This window comes from Muscardinus avellanarius (assembly GCF_963383645.1).
Source record: "Muscardinus avellanarius genome assembly, chromosome: 4".
Taxonomy (NCBI): domain Eukaryota; kingdom Metazoa; phylum Chordata; class Mammalia; order Rodentia; family Gliridae; genus Muscardinus; species Muscardinus avellanarius.
Window position 1 is genome coordinate 89,297,303 of NC_137789.1, and position 23,904 is coordinate 89,321,206.

The 23,904-nt window shown below is 36.1% G+C and overlaps 1 protein-coding gene across 2 annotated transcripts in view; it reads left to right on the forward strand.

Moving 5' to 3' along the window:
• Positions 1-23,904, forward strand: part of PRKG1 (protein kinase cGMP-dependent 1) — a gene marked incomplete at both ends in the record, with an annotated part of 1,321,419 nt that overhangs the window by 1,284,559 nt on the left and 12,956 nt on the right. For both annotated transcript variants that reach the window (XM_080693971.1, XM_080693970.1), the window contains 3 exons: positions 4,960-5,056; positions 18,038-18,177; positions 18,846-18,935. In XM_080693971.1, coding sequence (XP_080550097.1) covers positions 4,960-5,056; positions 18,038-18,177; positions 18,846-18,935 — 327 coding nt within the window. The remainder of the gene's footprint in view (positions 1-4,959; positions 5,057-18,037; positions 18,178-18,845; positions 18,936-23,904) is intronic.

Below are 23,904 nucleotides of genomic sequence, written 5' to 3' on the forward strand. Positions count from 1 at the left end.
TCCAAACAAATCCATAAGTGATTTTCAAGTGCAATAGGAGATACTAAGACCTTATTAAGTTTTCCTTGGAGAATCAGAAAAGACTGTTGAAGTTAATTTTGATTTTAGATGAACTGAGCTAAAGCAATAGGCTCATATTTGACTTTGAAAATTAGTTATCTGAAACCATTATGAAACTTGGCATTCAGTTTAAAAGTGAACATAATATTGACAGCCTTATAAAACAATGCTAATATATTTATTATTATAACATCAAATTGAAGATAAAATTTTAAGTTTCATAAATTTTTGTCTTGGATGAATCATCATATTTGGTTTCCAACATACATGGAGAGATACTTGATAATGTCAGTCATAAGGTATAGCATACTATTCTCTTATTTTGGAATGTTAGAATAATTGAATAATGGAGATTGTTTCAACAGCAGAAAAACAATTCTGATTAATAATAATGGATACTTGATTCTTACTCCTTTGTTTTGGAGGTTGATAACTACGGAAGTGATGGAAATTTGAAAAGAGCTAATTGGGTGATGTGTGTATGTATGGCTCCACCATCTTGCACCCCATTAAGATCTATGAATACACTGCATCAATGAAAAATTTAAAAAGAAGAAAACTAATGACTATTATCTATTTCCCAAATAAATGTGATTAAAACACTGTGTAGAAAAGTGATTGTGGAAAGAGAGAAAATAATGAGGAAAGGAAAGGATTGAGATTATTTCAGTATTGTTTTTGTTTCTATATTATGATATAAATCATATATAATTTTTATACCTACAGCAGTATAAGTTCATTTTTTAACTTTCATTGGCATATAAGCAAATTTTTTTAAAAAGGAGGTAAAAATTAAGGCAATTTTGTTACTTTCAGCAGTTCTTAAATGAAAAGCTCAATATTTTACCTTTCCTTCTAAAACCATGCTGTTTGTGTTACTATAACTCTATAGTATAATTTGAAATCTGGTATTGTGATTTTTCCAGTGTGATTCTTATTGCTCAAAATTGATTATATTTTTCTGAGTCTTTTGTTCTTCCATATGAATTTTAGGGCTTTTTTCCTACTTCTGTGAAGAATAACATTGATATTTTGATAGAAATTACATAAAATCTGTAGATCACTCTTGGTAGTATGGCCATTTTGACAATATTCATTCTCCATATCCAAGAACATGGGAGGTCTTTCTGTCTTCTAAGGTCTACAATTTCTTCAGTGTTCTATAATTTTCATTATTTTTTCATTATATATGGAGTTTTTTTTACCACTTTGGTTAGATTTATGTCTAAGTATTTTTCTAGGAAATTGTGGAATGGTATTGTTTTTATTTTAGTGATTTTAGTGATTCAGTGATATTGATTTCAATGGATTAGTGGCTGTTGTATAGAAAGGCTATTGATTTTGAAAATGGATTTCATAGTAGGTTACATAGCAGCTTTAGATATCTTTTGGGTTGGGTTTTTTGGGACTTTTAAGCAGAGGATCACGTCATATGCAAACAAAGATAATTTCATTTCTTTCCGTATTCATATCCCTTTAATTTCCTTCTTCTGCCTAATTGTTCTGGCTAAGATTTCAAGAACTATAATATATCCAGCCCATCAGGTAAGTAACCAGATAATAACTATAAGATCAAGAGAATTTGGCTGCAAATACCCAAAACTAAAGTAACAACCTTATAACTTTTGCACCTTGTATCTGCATTTTATTTTATTTGTTTATTTTTGGTGGTTTGGGGGTGGAACCCAGAGGCTTTCTACCTCCAGGCTATGCTACCAGCCCTATTTTATATTTTATTTGGAAACAGGGCCTCACTAAGTTGCTGAGAGCCTCACTAAGTAGCTGAGGCTGGCTTTGAACCTGTGCGATCCTCCTGTCTCAGCTTACCAAGTGCAGGGATTACAAGCGTGCGCCACCACGCCCAGCTTGTATCTGTATTTTAAAAGTAATACTGTGCCGGGCATGATGGCGCACCCTTGTAATCCCCGCGCTTGGGAGGCAGAGACAGGAGGATCACGCAGGTTCGAAGCCAGCCGGGCACGCTGGCTTAGGAGACCCTGTTTCCAAATAAAAATATAAAATAGGTCTGGGAGTGTAGCCCGGAGTTTGAAGGGCTTCCAGGAACCCCAGTACCACCAATAAAATAAATAAATAAATAAATAAATAAATAAATAAATAAATAAATGCAATACTGTGAGCTGGGCGTGGTGGCTCACGCTTGTAACCCCCGCGCTTGGGAGGCTGAGACAGGAGGATCGCACAGGTTCAAAGCCAGCCTCAGCTACTTAGTGAGGCTCTCAGCAACTTAGTGGGACCTTGTTTCCAAATAAAATACAAAATAGGTCTGGGAGTGTAGCCCGGTGGTAGAAAGCCCCTGGGTTCCACCCCCAGTACCACCAAAAAACAACAACAAAACCAATGCTGTGGTTTTGTTTTAGCCGTGAGTCATTGTAGAACTACTCTTCATTTGTTTGCTTGTAGAACCAGAAAAACAGGAGCCAAGACCAATTGAATAAAAGCCCCAAGTTCTCTTTGCAGAGACTATCCCCCTTGGATTTGTTGGGCAGCTCCTCCGCTCTCTGTTCCTTCTCTACCTGGCCCATTTAAAATCATCCCAAAATTCTTTTATATTTTTTAAAACTTCTTGGAGCTTCCAGAAGGTTTGTAATTATGGTTTTCAATCTTTGCTGCACATCCAGAGTCACCCAGGAGTTTTTTTTTTTTTATATATAGACATTTGGGTTTCACCTGCAGAAAGTTGTAACTCATTTGGTTCCCAGTAGGACTCAAAGTGCTTGGAGGAGAGCTCAGGTGACTCTACGGTGCCACGTAGAGTGGGAGTCACTGCACTCTTTTTGGTGTACTCCCTGCCTAATTTCCCAGGAGCCAGTGCTAGAATTTATGAAGTATATTTAACGGTGATAAGTAATAAAGTTATGCTTTAATATATTAAATGCTATTGAAATAGTCTGAATTTACTCTCTTTTCACCTGAGATTTCTAAATCCAGCCAGAGCATAAATTATTATTCAAAAACAATCTCATTGTGAATGTGTACAATTGCTCAATAAGTAATGGCAAATCATTAGTAAATTCCTGTCCTTTTCTATATAAACTCCTAAATCATGTTGTTTTTAATGGATAAAGATATCAATTAATTAATCAGCACTCAGTTATTAAAATTCAACTGCTAGCTAAGTAGCTAGAAAACAGCTATATTATGCTTTCTTGATTTATTTAAGGCTTTCCCTCAGGCCTGCTTTATATTTGCTTTATGAGATTGGTAATAGTCAAAGCATGAACATGAAAGTCTTAAAAAACATTTTAGAAATTTAATGCAAAAACAAACAAAAAAACTTCAGTGTCACTAAGGATTTGCTTATCTAGACCACCAGGAAATACTTGACCACATATCAACTGTCATGGGGTCTGATTCCAACAGATGTCCTTTTTTAAGGCACCTGTTGGAGTCAGCTCTGTCACTTTCCCTCTGAAGGGAATGGAGTTTTAGTTTCCCAGAAGCAGTGAGTGAACCAGTAGGAATGTTAGAAATGCACATTTGCTTCTTATGTGCCAGTCTCGTAAAGCAGCTCTGAATTACTGTGTTGATCTCCTGATTGTGTAGTTAAGAAGTCTCCAAATATCTTCAGGATTGACTCACTTTGTTTATAGAGGTTTATTAGACGGGATCAACTTCACATAATAAGCCCATAATGAAAAACAATGTTGTGTACTGTTGTTGTTGTTGTTGTTGTTGTTGTTGTTGTTGTTGTTGTTGTTTTACCTCCTAGTGTCAAAAATTTACTTGTTAAAAATCTAGATGTGTGGTTGGGAACTGAAGAAGGTTGAAAGCTATTTCATTTGTTTCCTTAGTAGAGAGTCTAATTTGTGTTTAGTTGTATTGGAGTAGCTAAGATGCCACAGAGCTTCACACCAAACATGCTTGTGTCTGATTCCATTCAAAAATGGACATGTGCAGCCCGTGCCTGTATCACTACCTCAAGTACATTATTCATTGCTATGTATAGTATAGACCTGAATCAAGTGCTGTCCGGCTGAAGGTCATGGGTGATGCACAGCTATTCAAACACTTTAATTTTGAAGCAGCTGAACGACTGCCTGACCTGGCTCAGTGAGTGGGAAGATCATTTCATCTTCATGCCTTCCTGCCCTTTCTAAAGATAGTAGGGCCTTTAACAGGAAGATATTTTAAGCCACTCACATTCACTCATCTCATCGAGAGCAGCTTATTTTGGCCACTTGCATGTGTCATATCTGCCTGTGTATCTAATTAGGATCGTGGGATAGTAGTCCAGGCTTCTCACCACTCAGATGAGAAACTTGCAAACATAAAAACACTAGGATTGCTGGCCGAGACGTGGACCACCAGTCAGTGGGTAATCATAAACGAGAGGAAGGTGAACATGCTCCTGAAATCATCCATCTCAGACATTTGCCCATCAGTCCTCAGCTTCGGATCTGTTTTCATAAAAAATTGGCTGTGATTCTGCGCCAGAGACCTCCACGATCTTGCTGTTTTTAATAAATATTCATAGGAGGTGCTGCCAGCCTGTGGGTAAGGGAAACTAATGAGAAACTGCCGTCCAAAACCTGAGCGGCGAAACCCACACCAGAAAAGAGCAACTCCAACAATCCATGCTCGCAAGAAGACCCGTAGAAAAACACTGAGATGTAACTTTGATTTGATAACTGGATTTATCAGCCACTTGACTGGCAGGCAGTGGGTACTTTGTATTTTTCTGCTTTGAAAAACATGTTATTCTGCACAACTGGGGCCAAAAATAAAATTATGAGTGTGAGAAAACACTGACTCTAAATGCAAGATGGAATTGAAGCAGGTCAGCTCTGTCCCACAGTCATGTCATTCCAGTGCAGTTGGACGTGGTTCTCGTGTTTGCTCCTCTAAGAAATTTCCATTTTTTCGCATAAAAAAATCCAGATATGAAGCCGAAGCTGCTTTCTTCGCCAACCTGAAGCTGTCTGACTTCAACATCATCGACACCCTTGGAGTTGGAGGCTTTGGACGAGTAGAACTGGTAGGTGATTATTCCTTAAATGCTTTTGCAAGCCTCTGCCTTCCTTTGCATGTTTTCTATTGGAGTAAGATTTCTTTCTCTCCTCTCATTATTAACTATTGCTACTCCTAAATCAGTACCAAACTCCTTCTTACTGGCAGTCAGAGTTTGCAAGAAAGTGGGCTAGGTTGTGCATCCAATAACTAAAAATAAATGCCATGTTACTTTTTAGAAAATATCTTCATATTAAATAGGGTCTCTTAAGTCAGCTGAAGCTAGCTTCAAACCTGTGCGACCCTCCTGTCTCAGCCTCCCAAACGCGGGGATTACAAACGTTGCTCCACCATGCCCGGCTTACAAAAAGCTTTTTCTAATATATACTGGGAATTGAACCCAAGGGCATTCTATCTCTAAGTTACAGCCCAAGTCCTAAATTATTTTTGTTTGGAAGCAGGGTCTTGCTAGGTTGATGAGAGCCTCATTAAGTAGCTAAGGCTATTCTCAAACCTGCAGTCCTCCTGTGTCAGCCTCCCAAGTACTAGAAGTACAGGCATGTGCTACCAGGCCCAGACTGTATTATTAATTACAATAATTTAAGTGTGAATTTAAGTATATATAAAAGAAACTAGAAGATGCATGCATATGAAATAAATGGTATAGTAGGAATTCTGTGAATCTGGAGTTGCAAGCACCTAGATTATAGTGCTAATGGTTTGAATATTTCATGTAGCTTACTTCACACATACTTTTTATGTGCAGGTAAGTGTTGAAGATGATATTTTGCATACTTTTATATATTAAACACATTGCATGAATGTGGTATTGATAACATGGAATCCTACTCTATTTTGCCTTCATTTGAAATAGAAATGTAAAAATGGAGGTATTGCAAAAAAATTTAAAAAGAAATATTTTCTGGTGACTGAGTTAGCTACATTCCCAGATGGTGTAGATACAAACTCCATTTAAGTGCCTGCCTCTCTGCTAAACACAAAGGCGTCCCTAATGTCAGATGCCAGTACAGTATGTGAGGAACTCCCTGAGACTGTGTATAATGCAGTAAACAGTGACAATTGCCATCAGGATCAGCAGAACTCCCCTTCCATAAAAGTAGAATGACCCCACATGATTTCTCATATTTGTCCATTTGTACTGCAGTTGGGGTTTCTGACTTTGACAAAAGAAAAGAAGATGCTGGTTATTTAAATATTACCCAAAAAAAGCATTCCATCGAATTACATTATACTTCCCTTAACACTGGTTGGAGATGCTATGGAAACACGGATGCTTCCCAAATGAAAGTCCATAGCATGTCTCTGAGGATCTAAGTGCGTTTAGTAGTGGGAGTAAAACCCAAGTCTCAGTCCAGAAAAACCTTCTGCTCTTATGAATCCAGGCAGTTAGTATAGCTGTAGATTTACTTTTCAAGAATTTTTATTGTTAATTGTAATTGTTTATACAGCTAATAAAGATTTATTAACAGCTTTGATTTGGAGGTGTTAGATTATGTCAGCAGGACAGAAGATAGAACTCCTTACTGTGAAGGTTTTACTGTCTGGTAATTATGTTTACATAATTATGTATGTCTAAACCCCCTCTCTGAATGAAGCAGTGCAATAAAGGACATATTTCCTCCAATATTTATTTGGGGTATGTTTGTTACAGTTCTTTAAATATTCTTTTATATAGACTATGGACCATAAAATTTGCTGTTTTCGTTGACAAAAAATTCACTGTTACAATTTGGTGAAATTCTAGAAATCTAATAACTTCAAATTACTAGTGAGATGTTTTATGAGATATAGGAATTTACTTAGGATTTTTAGAATATTGATCATATTGGAAATAGCTTATAATAGCTTTGAAACCACTTCGAGTTGAACAATCAAATACCAAGTTAATAGTGGGAAACTTCTGGAAAATTCTCTGAAAAAAATGTGTGAAAGGCACAAAAAATTAGCCAAAAATTAGAAAATGTTTAATAACTTTAAAAACACAAATATGCATGAATGCTTATGCATGTGTACAGTTGTAATTATACATATTTGTATAAAATCTCCATCTTAGGAAAGGGTCTAACGTAGTTTTCTTCTCATGGATATTATGCTGATTTATACAGATATTTATAGACTAATGAAAACCATAACCCAAAGAATTAACTTCGGTTGGAAATACAGCCCAGTTTGCAAAAACTTTAAATAATATTGATGAATGATAAATCTTTAATGGACTGTCAGATTCAAAGTCCATTACAAGGAGAGACACATACCCTGGACCTCTGAAGTCACATCTGTGATCCTGTACATCCCAGAACACACTAGAGGATATGTGAGATGTCCAGATTGTCTTCACCATTCAAAATGGACTAGCCACTTATGTGACCCTAAGACTGTAGCATTCATCACCCCCAGTTCCCTAACCACTTAATATCCACCTGGTCATAGTAAAAAAATGTTCTTCTGTCTGAAGAAAATTTATTTATTATTTGTTATATCTATTCAGTGATATCTGTCTTTGGAGTTGGACCTGAACACTTTGTAATTGGTACATGTTTTTATAATCACAAGATAACAGTGTATCTTCAGAGTGAGATTCATACTAGTCACAGTTAGGAGAATGTAGGCAGAGCCAAGTTCTGTTGTGATTATAGAAGTTTTTTCCGTTCTTCTTTATGACATTTGCAATATAAGTTTATTAATATTATGGAATGCTAATGTAGGCAATAAAACCTTCATATCGTCTCTTTCCATATATGTTGTTAATGTGAAGTAAATCATACTTAATATACTGGACCTACTAATCCTTAGAATAGCAATAATAATTGATCTGACAAATTATAAAATAATGGCACAAATTATGCTTTATAATGGTATTTAAAAATTCCCATGTATGCTGGGCATGGTGGCACTTGCTTGCAATCCCTGTACTGAGATAGGAGGATCACCCAGGTTCAAAGCCAGCCTCAGCTACTTAGTGAGGCTCTCAGCAACTTAGTGAGACCCTGTTTCCAAATAAAATATAAAATAGGTCTGGGAGTGTAGCCCAGAGTTAGAAAGCCCCTGGGTTCCATCCCCAGTACCATACAAAAAAAAAAAATTCCCATGTATAAGATTATAAACTCTCCAGTGAGGTACAGAGCATAGAAATTTGAATTTCTGAATTCTGTTTAGTGTTATAACTAATAATGTAGTATTTATCATTATTTTACATAAAAATTATATTTTTGTGGGTTTTTTATGATGACATATCATTCATAGACTTCTTAGCAGCTCTTAAGTTTTATCATTTGTTGATTTAGATAAATTTAGATGCAAGAATATTTTCAGGTAAGATAATTTCTAAATAATTAATTTTCAAACTTTGGAAGTGAGATTAAGAAACCTTAATATTTGTTCAGTGATGAGTCTAGAAGCTTGTATGTAGTAAAGGTCTCATAAGCAAGAGGATTCCACTTGTAAGCTATCTATAGTCTAGTTCACACTTTTAGCGTAACTTAACTAGTTTAAAATTAGACATGCTCTATTCGAAACCATTGCCTTTGGTACTATTTTTCTATCTGTTATATGGCATGGACTTTATATTCTCTCTCTCTCTCTCTCTCTCTCTCTCTCTCTCTCTCTCTCTCTCTCTCTCTCTTCCTCTCCCTCTCCTCTCTCTCTCTTCTCTCTTCTCTCTCTCCCTTCTTCCTTCCCTTCTTCCCTCTGTCTCTGCTTTCCTGTTCCTCTCTCCCTCTCCCTCACCCTCCTCCTCTCTAATGAGGATTAAAACCAGGGGCATTCTATCTCTAAGATATATTCCCAGCTCTATTTTTATTTTTATTTAAAACAAAGACTTATTGGGGCTGGCTTCAAACCTGCTACCCTCCTGTCTCACCCTCCCCGGTACTGGGATTACAGATGTGCAGCACCGTGCCGGGTTAGAATGGGCTTTCTAATGTGTCCAGTGCTGTTTATGGTGTGTGCTTCAGAAGACCAGTTCTGTTTATAATATCACTTTCAACAAAAGTGCTGCATCATTTACTCACCAAAGCTCTAGCCCTACTGTAAGACAGTGAGGTAATTCTCTTAATTCATGAGGTAAACATATAAAATAAGTTTAAATAAGTTTATTTTGTAAATCACAAGCGAAAATTAGTCACATTGCTTTACTTTTGTTCTTTTCAGAGAGGTGCTTGCCTTCAGAATAGATTTGCACCAGAAAAATTTATTTTTAATCTGGCAATAATATGTGGTGGTTGCTTTAAAGATTAGATTATTTACTTATTTATTTTCAATTCAAATAACTCTGTGCCAGCAAACCATACTTGGATAGGATATAGGGAACAAAGATACAAGAAACATAATCTTTATTTTCTTGGAATATATATATAATTTTTTTTTTTGGTGGCACTGGGGTTCCTGGAAGCCCTTCTACCTCCGGGCTACACTCCCAGACCTATTTTATTTTTGGAAACAGGGTCTCCTAAGCCAGCGCGGCTGGCTTCGAACCTGCGCAATCTTCCTGTCTCTGCCTCCCAAGCGTGGGGATTACAAGCGTGCGCCACCACGCCCGGCATGGATTATATTCTTTTTTAAAGGTTGTTGCTTATCTGTGTAGTGAGCTCTCTGATGGGAAATACAGAGTTTAATAAAAAATAGCTCTGGCTCTAGAGACTCACAGTCTACTGGGAGAAACAGTCACATACACTCAAAAATGAACTCAAAAGCAAAGTACGAAGAGCACAGGCACAGTACAGGAAGGAATAAGACTGTGGAGGAGGTGAAACATAAAAATAAACAGTATAAATAACTGGTGCCTTATGGTAAAATGAAGCTACTCCAAGGACAGAGGTTTATCAATAAATTCACTTTACTTCCTTATGAAAATAAACTACCTTTCATTTGAAGTCTGCCTTTATATTCTTAAATTGCTTTCATATCCGGCATATGATTCTGCTCTTGCAGCTACCCAGAGAAGAGCATGTGAAATGTGATCCACATTTTATAGGAAAAAAATATCAATGCATACAAATTGCCTAAGTCCATGTAGTTATTGAAGGAACTGCTACTGCTCAGACAACTGATTTTTCAACTAGAAGCTTTTTTCCTTCATTCTAGCTTCCAAGACTATTTAAATTCTTTGAAAAGTACATTTATTGGTGCATCATAATTATAAATCATGGTGGGATTCAGAGAATCATTCACACACGAATATAGCACTTAGGGTGCACCCCCTGTATCCCCTTCCTGTTCCCCATGCATGCTGGGGAGGTTGGTAGTAAGGCCTTATTATGGGCATTGTTTGGACTATTTCCAGTCTCAGTCCTTTTCCCATCCTATGTCCCTCCTCTAATTTTTCTCCACTTTTTTATTGATCTCTCTTCATGCTTATCTGAAATCCTTTTTTGTTTCCTATTTTTGGTTTAGCTGCTTAGCACATGAACTCAAATAACTGCTAAATCATTTTTACAGGTATACCTTAGCTTTAAAAAATCTTCTAAAATTCAAAAATCTGAAGTAAACATACAATTAGAATATATGCAGTGATGATCTGCTCTGCAGGCCTATTTTTGTCAAAACTTTAGAGATTCCCGTTTCTCTCAATCTTTTGCTGCTCCAATTTTGTGGCAAAATGTCTATGGTGAAAAAAAAAATCAAACAATGTAACATGGTAGCTTAAGTCCAGAGTTCTAGAATAAGACTTTTGGACTCAGCTCTTACCAACTATGTATGCTTAGTCATTTATAAAACCTCCTAGGCTTCAGTTTCTTTGTCTGTAAAATAAGGATAGTAATAGGAGATGTTCCTTATGAGACTGCAGAGGCTGAGTTAAAGTCCCTGAAATACTGCCTCACACACTGCAAATCATGTATTTTCATTTAATAACTTATTATTGAATTGTACTATCTTTGTTCATTTACATATGAAAAATGTACTATCTTTGTTCATCATCCCTTCCTATAGAAAAGGAATAGAAGACTTTTCCTTTTCTTCCTCCTGCTAGCCAGCATTTTTCCAGAAGAGCATTTCTCCAATATAAGAGCCTGAGGTCTTCAAATAGCCTTAGCGAAAAGCTTCTATTAAATTCCCCCCAACCTCTTTCTTTACTCTCTGATCAGTCATGATCAGAGGTGGAAGATAGTTTTCAATCTTCCCAGGGCCAAAACTGTTTACAACTGAATTGTTCTGCTTTTATTTATCCATTTCTTTCCTGCATTGTAAGCCCCTCCTCTTAACCTTCCCATAGGAAATGATTTCCCATGCAGACTGCTGTATCACATACAGTTGCTCCCCAGACCCCTTAACCCCTCCCACCCACATTTGGCATAAGTACTTTGGTTTTGCCAAGGGGAGTACAAAGGCTACCTCTCATTCCTTCTGTGAATCCAAGCAAGTTTATCGACCCCACAGTCTAATTGTCTAGAGGGGGCAGTGTGGCAGCAGGTTCCAAGAACCATCCCACCTGAGCAGGCAGGCCACTGGTGTCCAGGTCTGTGTCCTGTACATAATGGCACTGACGCCACTCTACAGCGCTTGCCAGCCGCCTGAGCACCGTGCTTTACAGGCAAGCAGGCTTGGAGGGCTCTGAAAACCAACGGAGCAAAAATAGAGGCGAAGAGATGATTAAGCAAGAAATTAGATGATAAACACATTGCTCAGTCGACAGTTTTGATTCATCACTATGAAAGGCAAGCAGCTCAGCTCCAAAGGGAAACCTCAAGGAAGAAGACAACTTTGCCAGAACATCTTTCTGCCAAGCCACATGGCAGTGAACTAGAATAGCTGTGGGATGGCTGGGTAGCCTTTGCCATTTGTGCCCTCGGTGATTTATGCTGCAGAGGACAATTCCAGGGAAGCCCTGCTGCCCCAGGGCCATGTGTCTTCTGCAAATAAGGTGAACTGACAACACTGGTTGAAATCAGAATGATGGCCTCATTTCAACACAGCATTTTCTCTAGTTTTACTCTTAATATATTATTATGTGATTTTTAGTTTATGCTTTTTAAAAGAATAACTCTGATTAACTGTATTTAATTATTTATTTAGGTGCTGATGATTGAACCCAGGGGCATTCTACCTCTGAGCTACAGCTCAGTTCTGTTTTCTTTTTTATTTGGAAACAGAATTGCACTAAGTTTCTGAGAGCCTTGCTAAGTTTCTGAGGCTGTTCTTGAATTTGTGTTTTTCCATCTCAGCCTCCCAAGTACTGGAATTACACGTGTTTGCCATCAAGCCTGGTTTAATAGTAGTACTTCCTAAGAAAATAAGTTACTCAAATAGCTAATGAAGGTTCAATCCAATAAACGCTAATTGTCAGTAGGTTCAGTAACAATGTATTATAACTCCTAAAACCACCACAAGAAAGTTTCTAAGTAGTGAAGATTAAATTTACTTTGACAAGTGGCAGTAAGATATGATAATGAATTTGTTCATCTTATTATTGTAGAATATTTATTCTTTTATACACTGGTAATTATAAATAAGACTGAATGACAACAAATCACTTTCTTGCACATCTTAATATATATGCATTTATTGAAATGCATATTTTTCATTAAAGTATTTGAAATTAATATCCCACCATAATAGTTCCCTCTCCAAACCAGCATGCAAATCTGGAAGAATAATCATAAATCTAGAAGGTACTGGAAATGTCTTTCCAAGGTTTAGGAAGATTAGTGATATGTAATACTTTATCCCAAAGTTAACATTTAGGTCACATCCACCTTTTGGTTTTCTGCAACATAATTTTTTATGTTTTACCTAGAGAAGGATGTGTTGATTATCATATGCAGCACAAAGGCATCTACTAAAAAAAAAAAATCACTAAGCATTCATTGTGAGCTATAGAGATATCAGATGTGATTCCACACAAGGATTCCCTCCAGGAATCTCTGCCTTCTCCTAAGATTAACATATATGAATACTGACAAAATTCTTTTTTTTTTTCTTTTTGCGGTACTGGGGATGAAACCCATGGGTATTCTACCTCCAAGCTACACCCCAGCCCTATTTTTTATTCTTTATTTTGAAACAGGGTCTCATGAATTGCAAAGAGCCTCACTAAGTAGCTGAGGCTGTCTGCGAACCTCGATCCTCCGGTCTCAGCCTCCTGCATACTGGGATTACAAGTGTGTGCCACCACGCCTGGCAAACAAAATTCTTTAGTATTATGTTACAGCATAAATTACACAGAAAGGTTCTCAGCATTTCAGGAGAGAAGTCATTTGGAGCTGAAGGAGAAGAGGAGGTACTGAGAGGCTAGGATTTAAATGAACAGATGGGGAAAGGCCACTCCAGGCAAAGGTTACAACAGAAAAGGCCACCTGTTGTCACAGGACACTAAAGCAAGTGACCAGGCTACAATGAAGTTGTCAATAGCAACAGTGAGAAATATTATTAAAAGTTGATCGGTAGAATGCAATGGTACTATATTCTTAAAGGAGATTAAACCTGCAACGAGAAGGTGATGTTTAGACATTAGGCAAGGCATTGAGAGCATGTAAACAAACACTTGGCTCTGAACTTCCATCCGTGAAATGAAAGAATGCGTTCTACGGTGACCAGACAGGCTATTATTAGGCGGTGCTCTTCCCAGAAATATACCTTGTCACTTCTCTTCTAAGATGGTTTACTTTGTGCCAAGATGTAGTCTACATCCCTGAAAAATTTATGTAAACATTTTAAAAGAAGGAAACTTTTCATGCAGGAGAAAAATAGTTTTTTGTATATATTAGTAAGGTAGAAAATAGCCATGTCCTTTTAAATAAATGTGATAGTTTATCATACATTTTGGAAAAATAAGAAACAGGTAATTCTGTAGAATTCAGATTAGCTCATCAGCTATATACATTTAATTTATTGCTAATTTATACTCTGTTCCTAGTTTGAACCTCCTCTGTGATGTTAACATATTCAACGTGTTAACTTAAACACTGAACTCGGAGATCAGAAGACTTTGTGGACCCTCTCATCATCCCCAGTTAGGCATCCTATTTGCTCATCTGACTTCTCCTTCTTCGTCTAGACTTCCTCCTATGACCCTTTTTCTCCTTAACTTTGGCATATTAGAGAGAGCATCCGATTTCTTACTTTTTGTGACTGAAAAAGATTTTTTCTTTCTTTTCTTTTTCTTTTCTTTTTTCCTTTTTTCTTTTCTTTTCTTTTTTCTTTCTTTCTTTCTTTCTTTTTTTTTTTTTTTTTTGGTGGTACTGGGTTTCCTGGAAGCCCTTCTACCTCCAGGCTACACTCCCAGAGCTATTTTATACTTTTTGTTTGGAAACAGGGTCTCTTAAGCCAGCACGGCTGACATCGAACCTGCACGATCCTCCTGTCTCCACCTCCCAAGCGCGGGGATTACAAGCGTGCCACACTCGGCAATTTTTTTCATTTTTTGATGAGGGATTAAGCGAATGTGGGAAGGAAAACAAGAATGTAAAGACAGAGCCTTCCCTTGATTATCCTTTAGTGTACCAATTGGTAGATGGAATCAAATGAAAAGGCATAGGCCAAATCAATTAAAATAATCTCCTTCTATGCTCTTTTGTTCTAAAAATGGTATATTGCACTCTAGTTTATATATACACATACATACACACATATATATAATATATACCAATAGGAAATTTTTCACATAGAATTTAATCATTCCCACATGTGTCTCTCAAACTATGATAGGTCCCTTTCATTTTTTTCTTCCTGATGCATTTTGTGGGACAAGAAGCCAGAAGCTGTTTTGTTTTTAAGTTTCAGACACTAAAGACAAAAAAATTCACATAATGTTATTGTATAGTACCGTAGAAAGATGAGGGATGACATTGTGGATAACTGGTAAAAAAAAAAAAAAAGTTTTATAAAACGGACTGAAACAGGAGTATCTCTATTGACAGTTCATGTTGACTCTGCCACTGAACTTATATCTAAAGAGTCGTGTTGATCTAAGGCTTTGGGCATTTTAGATGGATATGCACTTAAAGACAAACAGCATTTTTTTTTAGATACAAATTGAGAAATTATCATGATCTGTGCTTAAGTTAATGGTAAAATTAGCATGTTTGTTGTTAACTCACGTGGTGGATAAGATTACTATTCTGTAGAATAGACGCTTTCTGTGTACTTAAAACTTTTCACTCTTTTGTAAATGTAGTAAGTCGGCCCTTTCAGAATATGAGGGTACTTTAGTAGGCCATCCTCCAAAATTTATTTCAGTCATAGTTATACAATTGCTTCTTTTTCTGTGAAAGCAAACCTTCTTTAAATTCAGAAATATTTCTATTTATTATTTTTCATTCAATAGGCTGGGAGTACTAATTTAAAAATAAAGTTGATTATGAATTATAATAAAATATCACAAATACTCATTTTAGTGAACTTTCTAATATTTCCTGTAAATCATGGTAGTGATGATAATTTTACATAGTTCTTTAACTTTTTCAAAATGTTTTCATATTTATTATCAGACTCGGTCTTAAAATATATGTGTCTATAACTTTAGATGTATTCCCATTTTATAAATCAGGAAAATGTGCTCTATGAGATTATATGGACTTATATAAGATTATAGTTTACATATTACTGAAATATTTAAAAGCACTGCCAAGGAATTAACTATACTTTTGACTGGATGATTCACATTGAGGCCACCATAAGTGCTCAAGAAAGTGGTTATGAAGCTTCGGCTCATATTCCACACCACATGTGATGTAAGTAAACTTTAAAGATACATGGTCAGCTTCTCTCATATAGTTTAAAGTTAGCAGATTCCATTAAACTGATTGTGAGACATTATTCAGTATTCTTCAGTTTTGCTTTATATTCAACTGAAAGAAAACACTATATGTTATAAGAAGTGTGGGCCCAAAAGACCTGAACCCAGTTCAGTTCAGTTCAATACCCAGTTCTGCCACTTGGTAGCTCTGTGGCCTTGGGTAACATATGGACCTTTTCACTAAACCTCAGTTTGCTTCTCTGAAAAGGAAATATTTTTAAAAGTCACATTTCAATTGCCCTATTTGATGTTAGCCGGAATACCATCAACAAATGCCCATTCAGGGCACAATTTTTTTAAGATTACCATAACTCCATGGAGTAACTGATATTATCCTCAATTAGAACTAGAGCTTGGAGAAGTTAAGCAACCCTTAAAGAGTCTGAGCGAGACTAAATGAAGTAGAACTTTACATCCAGTCCTGTAACAGTAAAACCTGAGTTCGTTCCTCCTATCCTGTGCATCGGTAAAAAATCTGTGTTACCAATACAGGGAATAACTTTACATTATGTTTTTGTACTCTACAAGCATCCTTAGTGGTTGACATGGGTGTGACTATGAAGAGGGAATATGACTTTTCCTCTTAGAAATTTTACTGCCTCTGAAATAGCTCATTTTTCATTCCATCTTCCCTATCTGTCCAGATTTCTTCCAGAAGTCAGTTTTCATGTTTCATGTTTTATTATGAACTGCAACTAAATGCATGTGCATCAGACTAATCAGTCATCTTGAAGAGTTTCTAGATAGTAAAGGCATTTCTCATATATTCGTTTTGCCCTCTGATCTGTCATATAAATTCTTAAATGGTGACAGCAAACTGAAGCTCATTTACTCAAAGTGTCCTTGTGTTTTCTCTTAAGGAGCTGTCCACATTAGTGTCCTCTCAAGTTCTATTTAATCTCTACATGTGTGCAGGGACAAGACACTTGAGAACTGTGCTGTACCTATGGATGAAGTGGTAAATTTGTAGCTAAAGAAGGGGGAGAGCTAGCCTTCGGCTGGAAAGCAGAAATCAGCTTGCCATGTTACTTCCCCAAAGCTTTCATGAGGTCTGAGGAGTGTGGGTTGATAGGGTACTTACTATATTGACGAGTCTGCTGCTCCAGGGCATTTGACCATGACTCTCTTGTATTGTAATTAAGTGATTAATTCATTTCTGCCTCTTCCTTTCCTTATAAGTCACCTTGTTGGAATTTCTTGTAAAAGTGAACACAGACCAGTAGCCTGTCTACAGTATTGCACTGGTAGAATCCAAGCCTCCTCCAAAGCCACTGGGAGCCATGTGGGCTACAACAGAATCAAGGACACTTTGGACATATTCAGTCTCAGCTTAGGTCTCTTCAATTAATAAAATGAAGGAGTAAGATTTTATATCTATAGGCATCAGGGGTATTTAAGACAACTAATTTCTTTATCTCTTTTAAAATTGTATCATAAAGCCAGGTATGGAGGCACATACCTGTCATATCAGGATTTAGGAGGCTGAGAGAGGAGGGTCACCAGTTAGAGGTAAGCCTCAGCAACTTAACAGGATCCTCAACAATTTAACAGGATCCTCAGCCACTTAGTGATACCCCATTTCAAGATTTTTTTAAAAAAACAAGAAAAAGGACTGTAGGTGTATCTCAGAGGTAGAATGCTGTTGAGCTTAATCTCCAGTGCTAAAAAAATGTATATTTTTCTTTTTTAATTGGAAGGAGAGGAAGGATTGAAAGGTGAAAATAAAAGAGATAGAGAGAAAAATAACAGTGCTATGTATACACCTGTAGTCTCAGCACAGGCAAGGGTCATTGAACTTAATAATTCTAGGAATGTTTGTGGAATAGGACTAAAGAGGAAGAGCATAAAGACCCACAGGACTGTACTTTTGACACATTCCCTTGAAGTAAAACTGGGGACAAAATCAGATTTCATTTCTACTTTTTTGATCAAAACGGAAAAACTATAAAACATACACTCAAACCAACACATGATAGAGAAGCAAGTGGCACAAAATTCTAATCCATAGGGACCCAAGATTCATTTGTAATCAATTTAGTTAGAACTCATGTGACTCCGTGGGAGGAGAACGGACAGTAGTTGTGAGCTGCAGATACTAAAGAGCAGCTCTCGCAGGGATTTACTGTGCGTGCCGTGGGTTTTAGTTGGGGTTGATTTAAATGCTCCAGTGTTCCAGTTAATTTCAGAATAACAATGTACGCTGTTATCTTAAATGTGTAGGCTTTTCTTCATTCGCCTCCTCTGCCTTTTTTTAAGGTCCAGCTGAAAAGTGAAGAATCCAAAACATTTGCAATGAAGATTCTCAAGAAACGCCACATTGTGGACACAAGACAGCAGGAACACATTCGTTCTGAGAAGCATATCATGCAGGGGGCTCATTCCGATTTCATAGTGAGGTAAAAACCTGCCCTGAGGACAAAGTCCCTGCTCCAGGACCAGAGCAGATACAGCACTCTCTGCCACGTGTGCTCACCCTTAAACACATGCACTTAAGTGAATAGCAAATGAAATTCATGTGTCTCTAGTTATAAAGTTTAATCTTTCTTATCTATGTACACTGCATGTTTATGACCACTGAATGCTGCTGAAAATCCCATGCCTAAAACATTGACTGAATTGGAATTCATATAATCCCAAGATGCTCTCTTATAGAGACATTTGGATTAGCTCATGTCAAGGGAGAAACCAGCCCCTACGACGTGAAGTCTCGTTCATAAGCCATTTGCTCACTGTTTGTGGACACACATCTCCTTCATTTTTCTGATAAGACTTAGAGCATGGCAACTCAGAAAGCTAATCTGGACACTCAGAAAATGTACATGCTTTTATGAAAATAAATTATAATCCTTTCTTTTAAGGTATTTTGACATATTCAATGCTGTATTGTTAACCTTAGTCACCCTACTATGCAATGGATATCAGAATGTATTTCTCCTATATACAATAAATATATGAGGTGATGAATATGCTGATTAGATTATTTACAGTATATACATAAACATTAAACATTATTTTTAAAACAAAAGAGTTTCATAACTGGTGTTTTCTTGTTTGCAATTCACAGGCTTTATAGAACGTTTAAGGACAGCAAATATCTGTATATGTTGATGGAAGTTTGTCTCGGTGGAGAGCTCTGGACCATTCTCAGGGATAGGTAGGAGATCAAAGACATTTTTATCATATCTTTAAAAATATAATTGTGCATGATGGCCTAAAAGAAGAGTATATGTAAATACAAGTTATATTTATATTTTCTATATGTTCATACTTAAAATGTAAACAAAAGGTACAACCCACTGTACATATAAATCTACTGTGATACAAGTAACACTCACTTTGTAACTAGTGATACAGACTTATTCCACCATGAAAATGAGACCTGGGAAAGTATATGCACAGCCCTCAGTTTAATATGAGAATAAGATGTCTCAATACATTGGAATTCATTACATTGCTTTAAATTGGAAGGAATTATAGCTATTTTATAATTACCACCTGAATTAACTATCAGTTCAATTGCTTCACTCAGTTTTCAGATGGACTCTGACTTTCATGGCACTAAGAATTTTATCAAAGTTAACTGTTTCTTCTACTTTGTATTGCTCTTTGTTTTCAACATTAATTAATGGTCAGCCATCTCTTTTATTTAGCCTTTGATGATTTTTGGGTGAAAAAAATGAGTCCATTTGTTTGTACTCTTTCATGTAAATCTTACTTAGATTTGCTTTTCTACCCTTTTAGTGCAAATAAAGTTTGTCTAGATAGTGCTTATTTGCTTCTTTAATTACAAAATTCCATTGTGTCTTAATTTTCATCTCACATTTATGTCACTAGATAGTTACCTTTAAAAATTATCTCAGGCTGGGCAAGGTGGCACACACTTATAATCTCAGTGCTTGGGAAGCTGAGACAGGAGGATCTAAGTTTGAGGACAGCCTCAGCTACTTAGTGAGGCCTTCTGCAAATTAGTGAGACCCTGTTTCAAAATAAAGAATAAAAAATAAATAAGGGTGGGGGTGTAGCTCGGAGGTAGAATGCCCCTGGGTTCCATCCCCAGTACTACCAGAAAAAAAAAAAAAAAATCTCAGAAAATCACTATCTACCCCAGTGTTTACATTTTTATTTTTAATAAAAAGGCTCCAATCTTTTGATCATTTTCTAAGAATAATCTATTGATTCAAAGTCATCTTTATTTTTTTGATCATTCACATTTAGGTATGTCTATTTTTTCTTATTTGTTCCAGAATTTCCCCTGAAACTCTCCTTGACTGGGTAAAATAGCCCTGATGTTCTCAGAAAGCCATGCAGTTTTTTTTTGACATTTGTTACTTTGTATGTGTCTTGAAACAGAACAAGTGGCTCTTTATAATCTCTTGATTTAAATTCTCATTTCTAATGGAGTTCTTTGGTATCTTAATATCTTTGTACAATGTGCCCTTTTAGGTTTTTTATTTACACAAGCCTAACTTACATATGTTGAATGGATTTGTTTTTAGCATTCAGTGTTCTATTACAGTGCTTTTTTATTTCTTACATATAAGGGGATTCATTAGGTTGACACTGAGGAGAAGGTTAATATCTACACTAAGCTATTATAGCAAATTAGTTATTGTTGTTAGTTGATATTTGTGTACAAATCATATGTCAGACATTGGATATAAGCTGGGGTCACTGCGATAAATAAAACAGATGTGGTTCTACTCCTTAGAATATACAGAGTGTTTAACTAATATATATATATATATATATATATATATATATATATATATATATATATATATAGTGGTACTGGGGTTCCTGGAAACCTTTCTACCTCTGGGCTACACTCCCAGACCTATTTTATATTTTTTTATTTGGAAACAGGGTCTCTTAAGCCAGCGCAGCTGGCTCCGAACCAGCGTGATCCTCCTGTCTCCGCCTCCCAAGCGTGTGCCACCATGCCCGGCTAACTAAATTAATATTTAAGAATTATTATTAATCTTTTGATTTGTGAATTAATATTTTGATTCATGAATTAATATTTGGCATATCCTAATATGATTTACTATACTATGTTTGGCCGGGCATTTAAATCTACTGATTAATTAAAATCTCTTCCCTGTCTTTTTGTAATTAGAATAAGAGAATATTTGCAGGTGGAATTAAACTGGGAAACAATAATAAGTACACAAAGAAAGGACCAGCTACTCCCATATCTTTTTAAAACTTTTTATTAAGTTTCTTAACTAGAATCACAATACCAGTCATAGCAATAAAACATCCCACCATCCTCTCGTGAGGCACTGAACATGGATAGCCATCAGTTTTCAAAAGCAAATACTATTTTATATTTTCCATATTTACCTTGATTTTCCATTTTGGTCAGAGATGCCAGCGAGGTTCCTGAGTGAGGTACAATGGGTTGCTGTGTTGAAGAGGCTTCCCTTAGGAAAAGAGGATGGAGGAAAAAAAGAAAAGAGGGTACATTTCTCCACCTCTCCTGGGCTACTTCGCTGCCTCCTTGCCCTCCCTCTTACCATCTCTCAGTTTGGGGCCCATAGCTGCTGAGCTGCACTGTGCAGTTAATGCTCCCTGCAGAGGCTTGATGGGGTTGGGGGACTGTCTGGATGGTTCTTTTCAAGATTCAGAAATGCTGAAGCCTCAACATCAAAAGCAATGAACTATCGTATATAAACTGACCTCAGAATCACTTTCCCCTAGCAACTTACATATATATATATATATATATATATATATATATATATATATATATATATATCGTTTTATTCTACATGGTTTTCTTTTTCCTAATCCAGAAATTCCATAATGAACATCCAGGTTACTAGTGCTATGGGGTAGCTTTCTGTTTCTTTAAATCAGGGCTAAAGACTTAAAGATTCATTGTTGAAGAAAAGAAAGAAAGAAAATGGAAGAAAGGAAGGAAGGGGAAAAAGGGCAAGCAAAATATTATATTGTTATGCTGTTAGTCACGTAAAAATAGCCCTAGTCAGACATATGCACACATCTTACTTGATTCATTCAAGTCTTCCTCTAGTGGCCAAGGAAAAGGAGAAGCTACCCTGAAAGCTTACAGGAAATGTATTTGGGTTGGTTTGAAAGGAGGCTTGTGTGGCCATATTTACTGACATAGAAATACCTCTGAGCCTCAGAAATTTACGTAGGAAGTCTCCAAGAGCAACTCAGACATCTGTTTCTCCCACCGCTCAGCTGAGATGACCATTCCCACCTCTCTTTCTCTTCTTATCAGAAAGGAACACAGAACAGCAATTTACCTGTTGTCAAGAAATGAGAATTAAACTGACACCACATAGGAATGGGATTTGAGGGCCACTGGGTATTTTATTTTGCTGTCTGAGGCATGAGTTATACCACTGAACCATTAATTTTTTTATTATTTTCCTGGTTTAGCCTTTATTAGCTATCACGTTTTATCTTTTAGTGTGTGACTGTCTTCCATAGTTTTATTTCTGTGTTTTTCACAGGACTGTACAAAACTGAGTCTTTCTACTTTCTCTTTTTATATTAAAGAATTGGCAACTCCTACAACTTTTTAAAAAGTCTAATTAATTAATATAATAAATACATATATAGCATAAATATTAATGTATAGTATTTTAGCATATAAATATGTTACATACCAATACTAATACTTAATGCACATTTTAATCTAGTAAAATTTAACATTTCAATTAAAATGTGTGCACTAATTTTTTCTATTGAATATCTTAAATAATTACTTCAGAAGCCATAATTTTCAAATGGTTTTGTGTCTTCCTGGATATATTTTATGATCTCATGAGTAACTATTTGTATTTTTTTCTTGATTCTGGCTATTTTGTAGAAAGTGATTACTTATATTTAATCTTTGATAACATAATAGATGGTACCAATTGAAAGTGTTTCAAAAGAAATGAGTCTGTCTCCATCACAACTTAACCTTCTGACTTCACAGTTGGCAGTGATGTGATACAGGTCACAACATGCTTCAGATTTATACACTCACTGTTGATTGTCGCTACTAATCAGCATCACCGAGTCTCTTTTGATAAGAAATATTTTGTCTTTGTCTAATACTTCAGGACTTAGCTTATGACATTTATTAAGCACTGTGATTAAATATTAATTTGAACTTATCAAAAATATATCTAATCTAATTTTCTTAAACTATCACCTACTGCCATTCAACTTGTACAACTACCAATTCCCAGAGAAGCTGTAGGAACTTACCTTACTTGTTTTACTTGAAATGATAATATTCTCAAGGCACAATTTTTTTATTTCAAAGATTATCAAGGACAGAGTTTTAGTTCTTTAAGCAACTCTATGCTGTGAATAAAATAAGCTTTCGCTTCTGTTTTAGATCAAATGTACATTATCATTTCCAATCACTGACTTATCAAGGTTTGAGACCAGGCCTAAATGAGTGATATGTGTGTATATACCTCTACCATCTTATACCACATTAAGATGTATGACTACAATGCACCAATAAAAAAATAAAAAAAATTTAAATCAGTTACAAATATATTTATGATAAGGGATACTCAATACAGGTCTTTTGAAGGAATTGAAAACAACAGTCTAGAACCCTCAAAATTCCAAAATTTTTCATGACCAGAGAAAGTTTGAAATAAACAAAGCTTTCAAGGACTGAAGACCAAAGATGTATAATTTGTGATCAGTTCACTTCGTGGAAGGAAGGGAGATTTTGGTTGACAAACAATGCAAGGATGATTTTTGCCTGCAAAAATAGTTCCATTTCACCTTATTTTGCAAAGTTGTTCACTGTGGAGAGATTGAAGTAATATATAGCATTCAATATAGTTTAAGTTGTATATTAATTGCACACATACACACACACACACACACACACACACACACACACACACACACACACGTGCATGTGTGTGCTTAGAATTTAAGGTTGATAATCTCTCCAATAGAAAGAAATGCACTGTTCTTGACAAGTACATATGGTCTTAATATAGGGCTACTAAGTAAGGTGCTTCAAGGCAACACTTTAAATTCCTTTTCCAGTATCCAGGAGTGTTACCTCTGCCAAGGATAGGCACAAGTCAGAGAACACCTGGAGCTAAAAGTTCAGTTCCTATTTCAGATGTAGT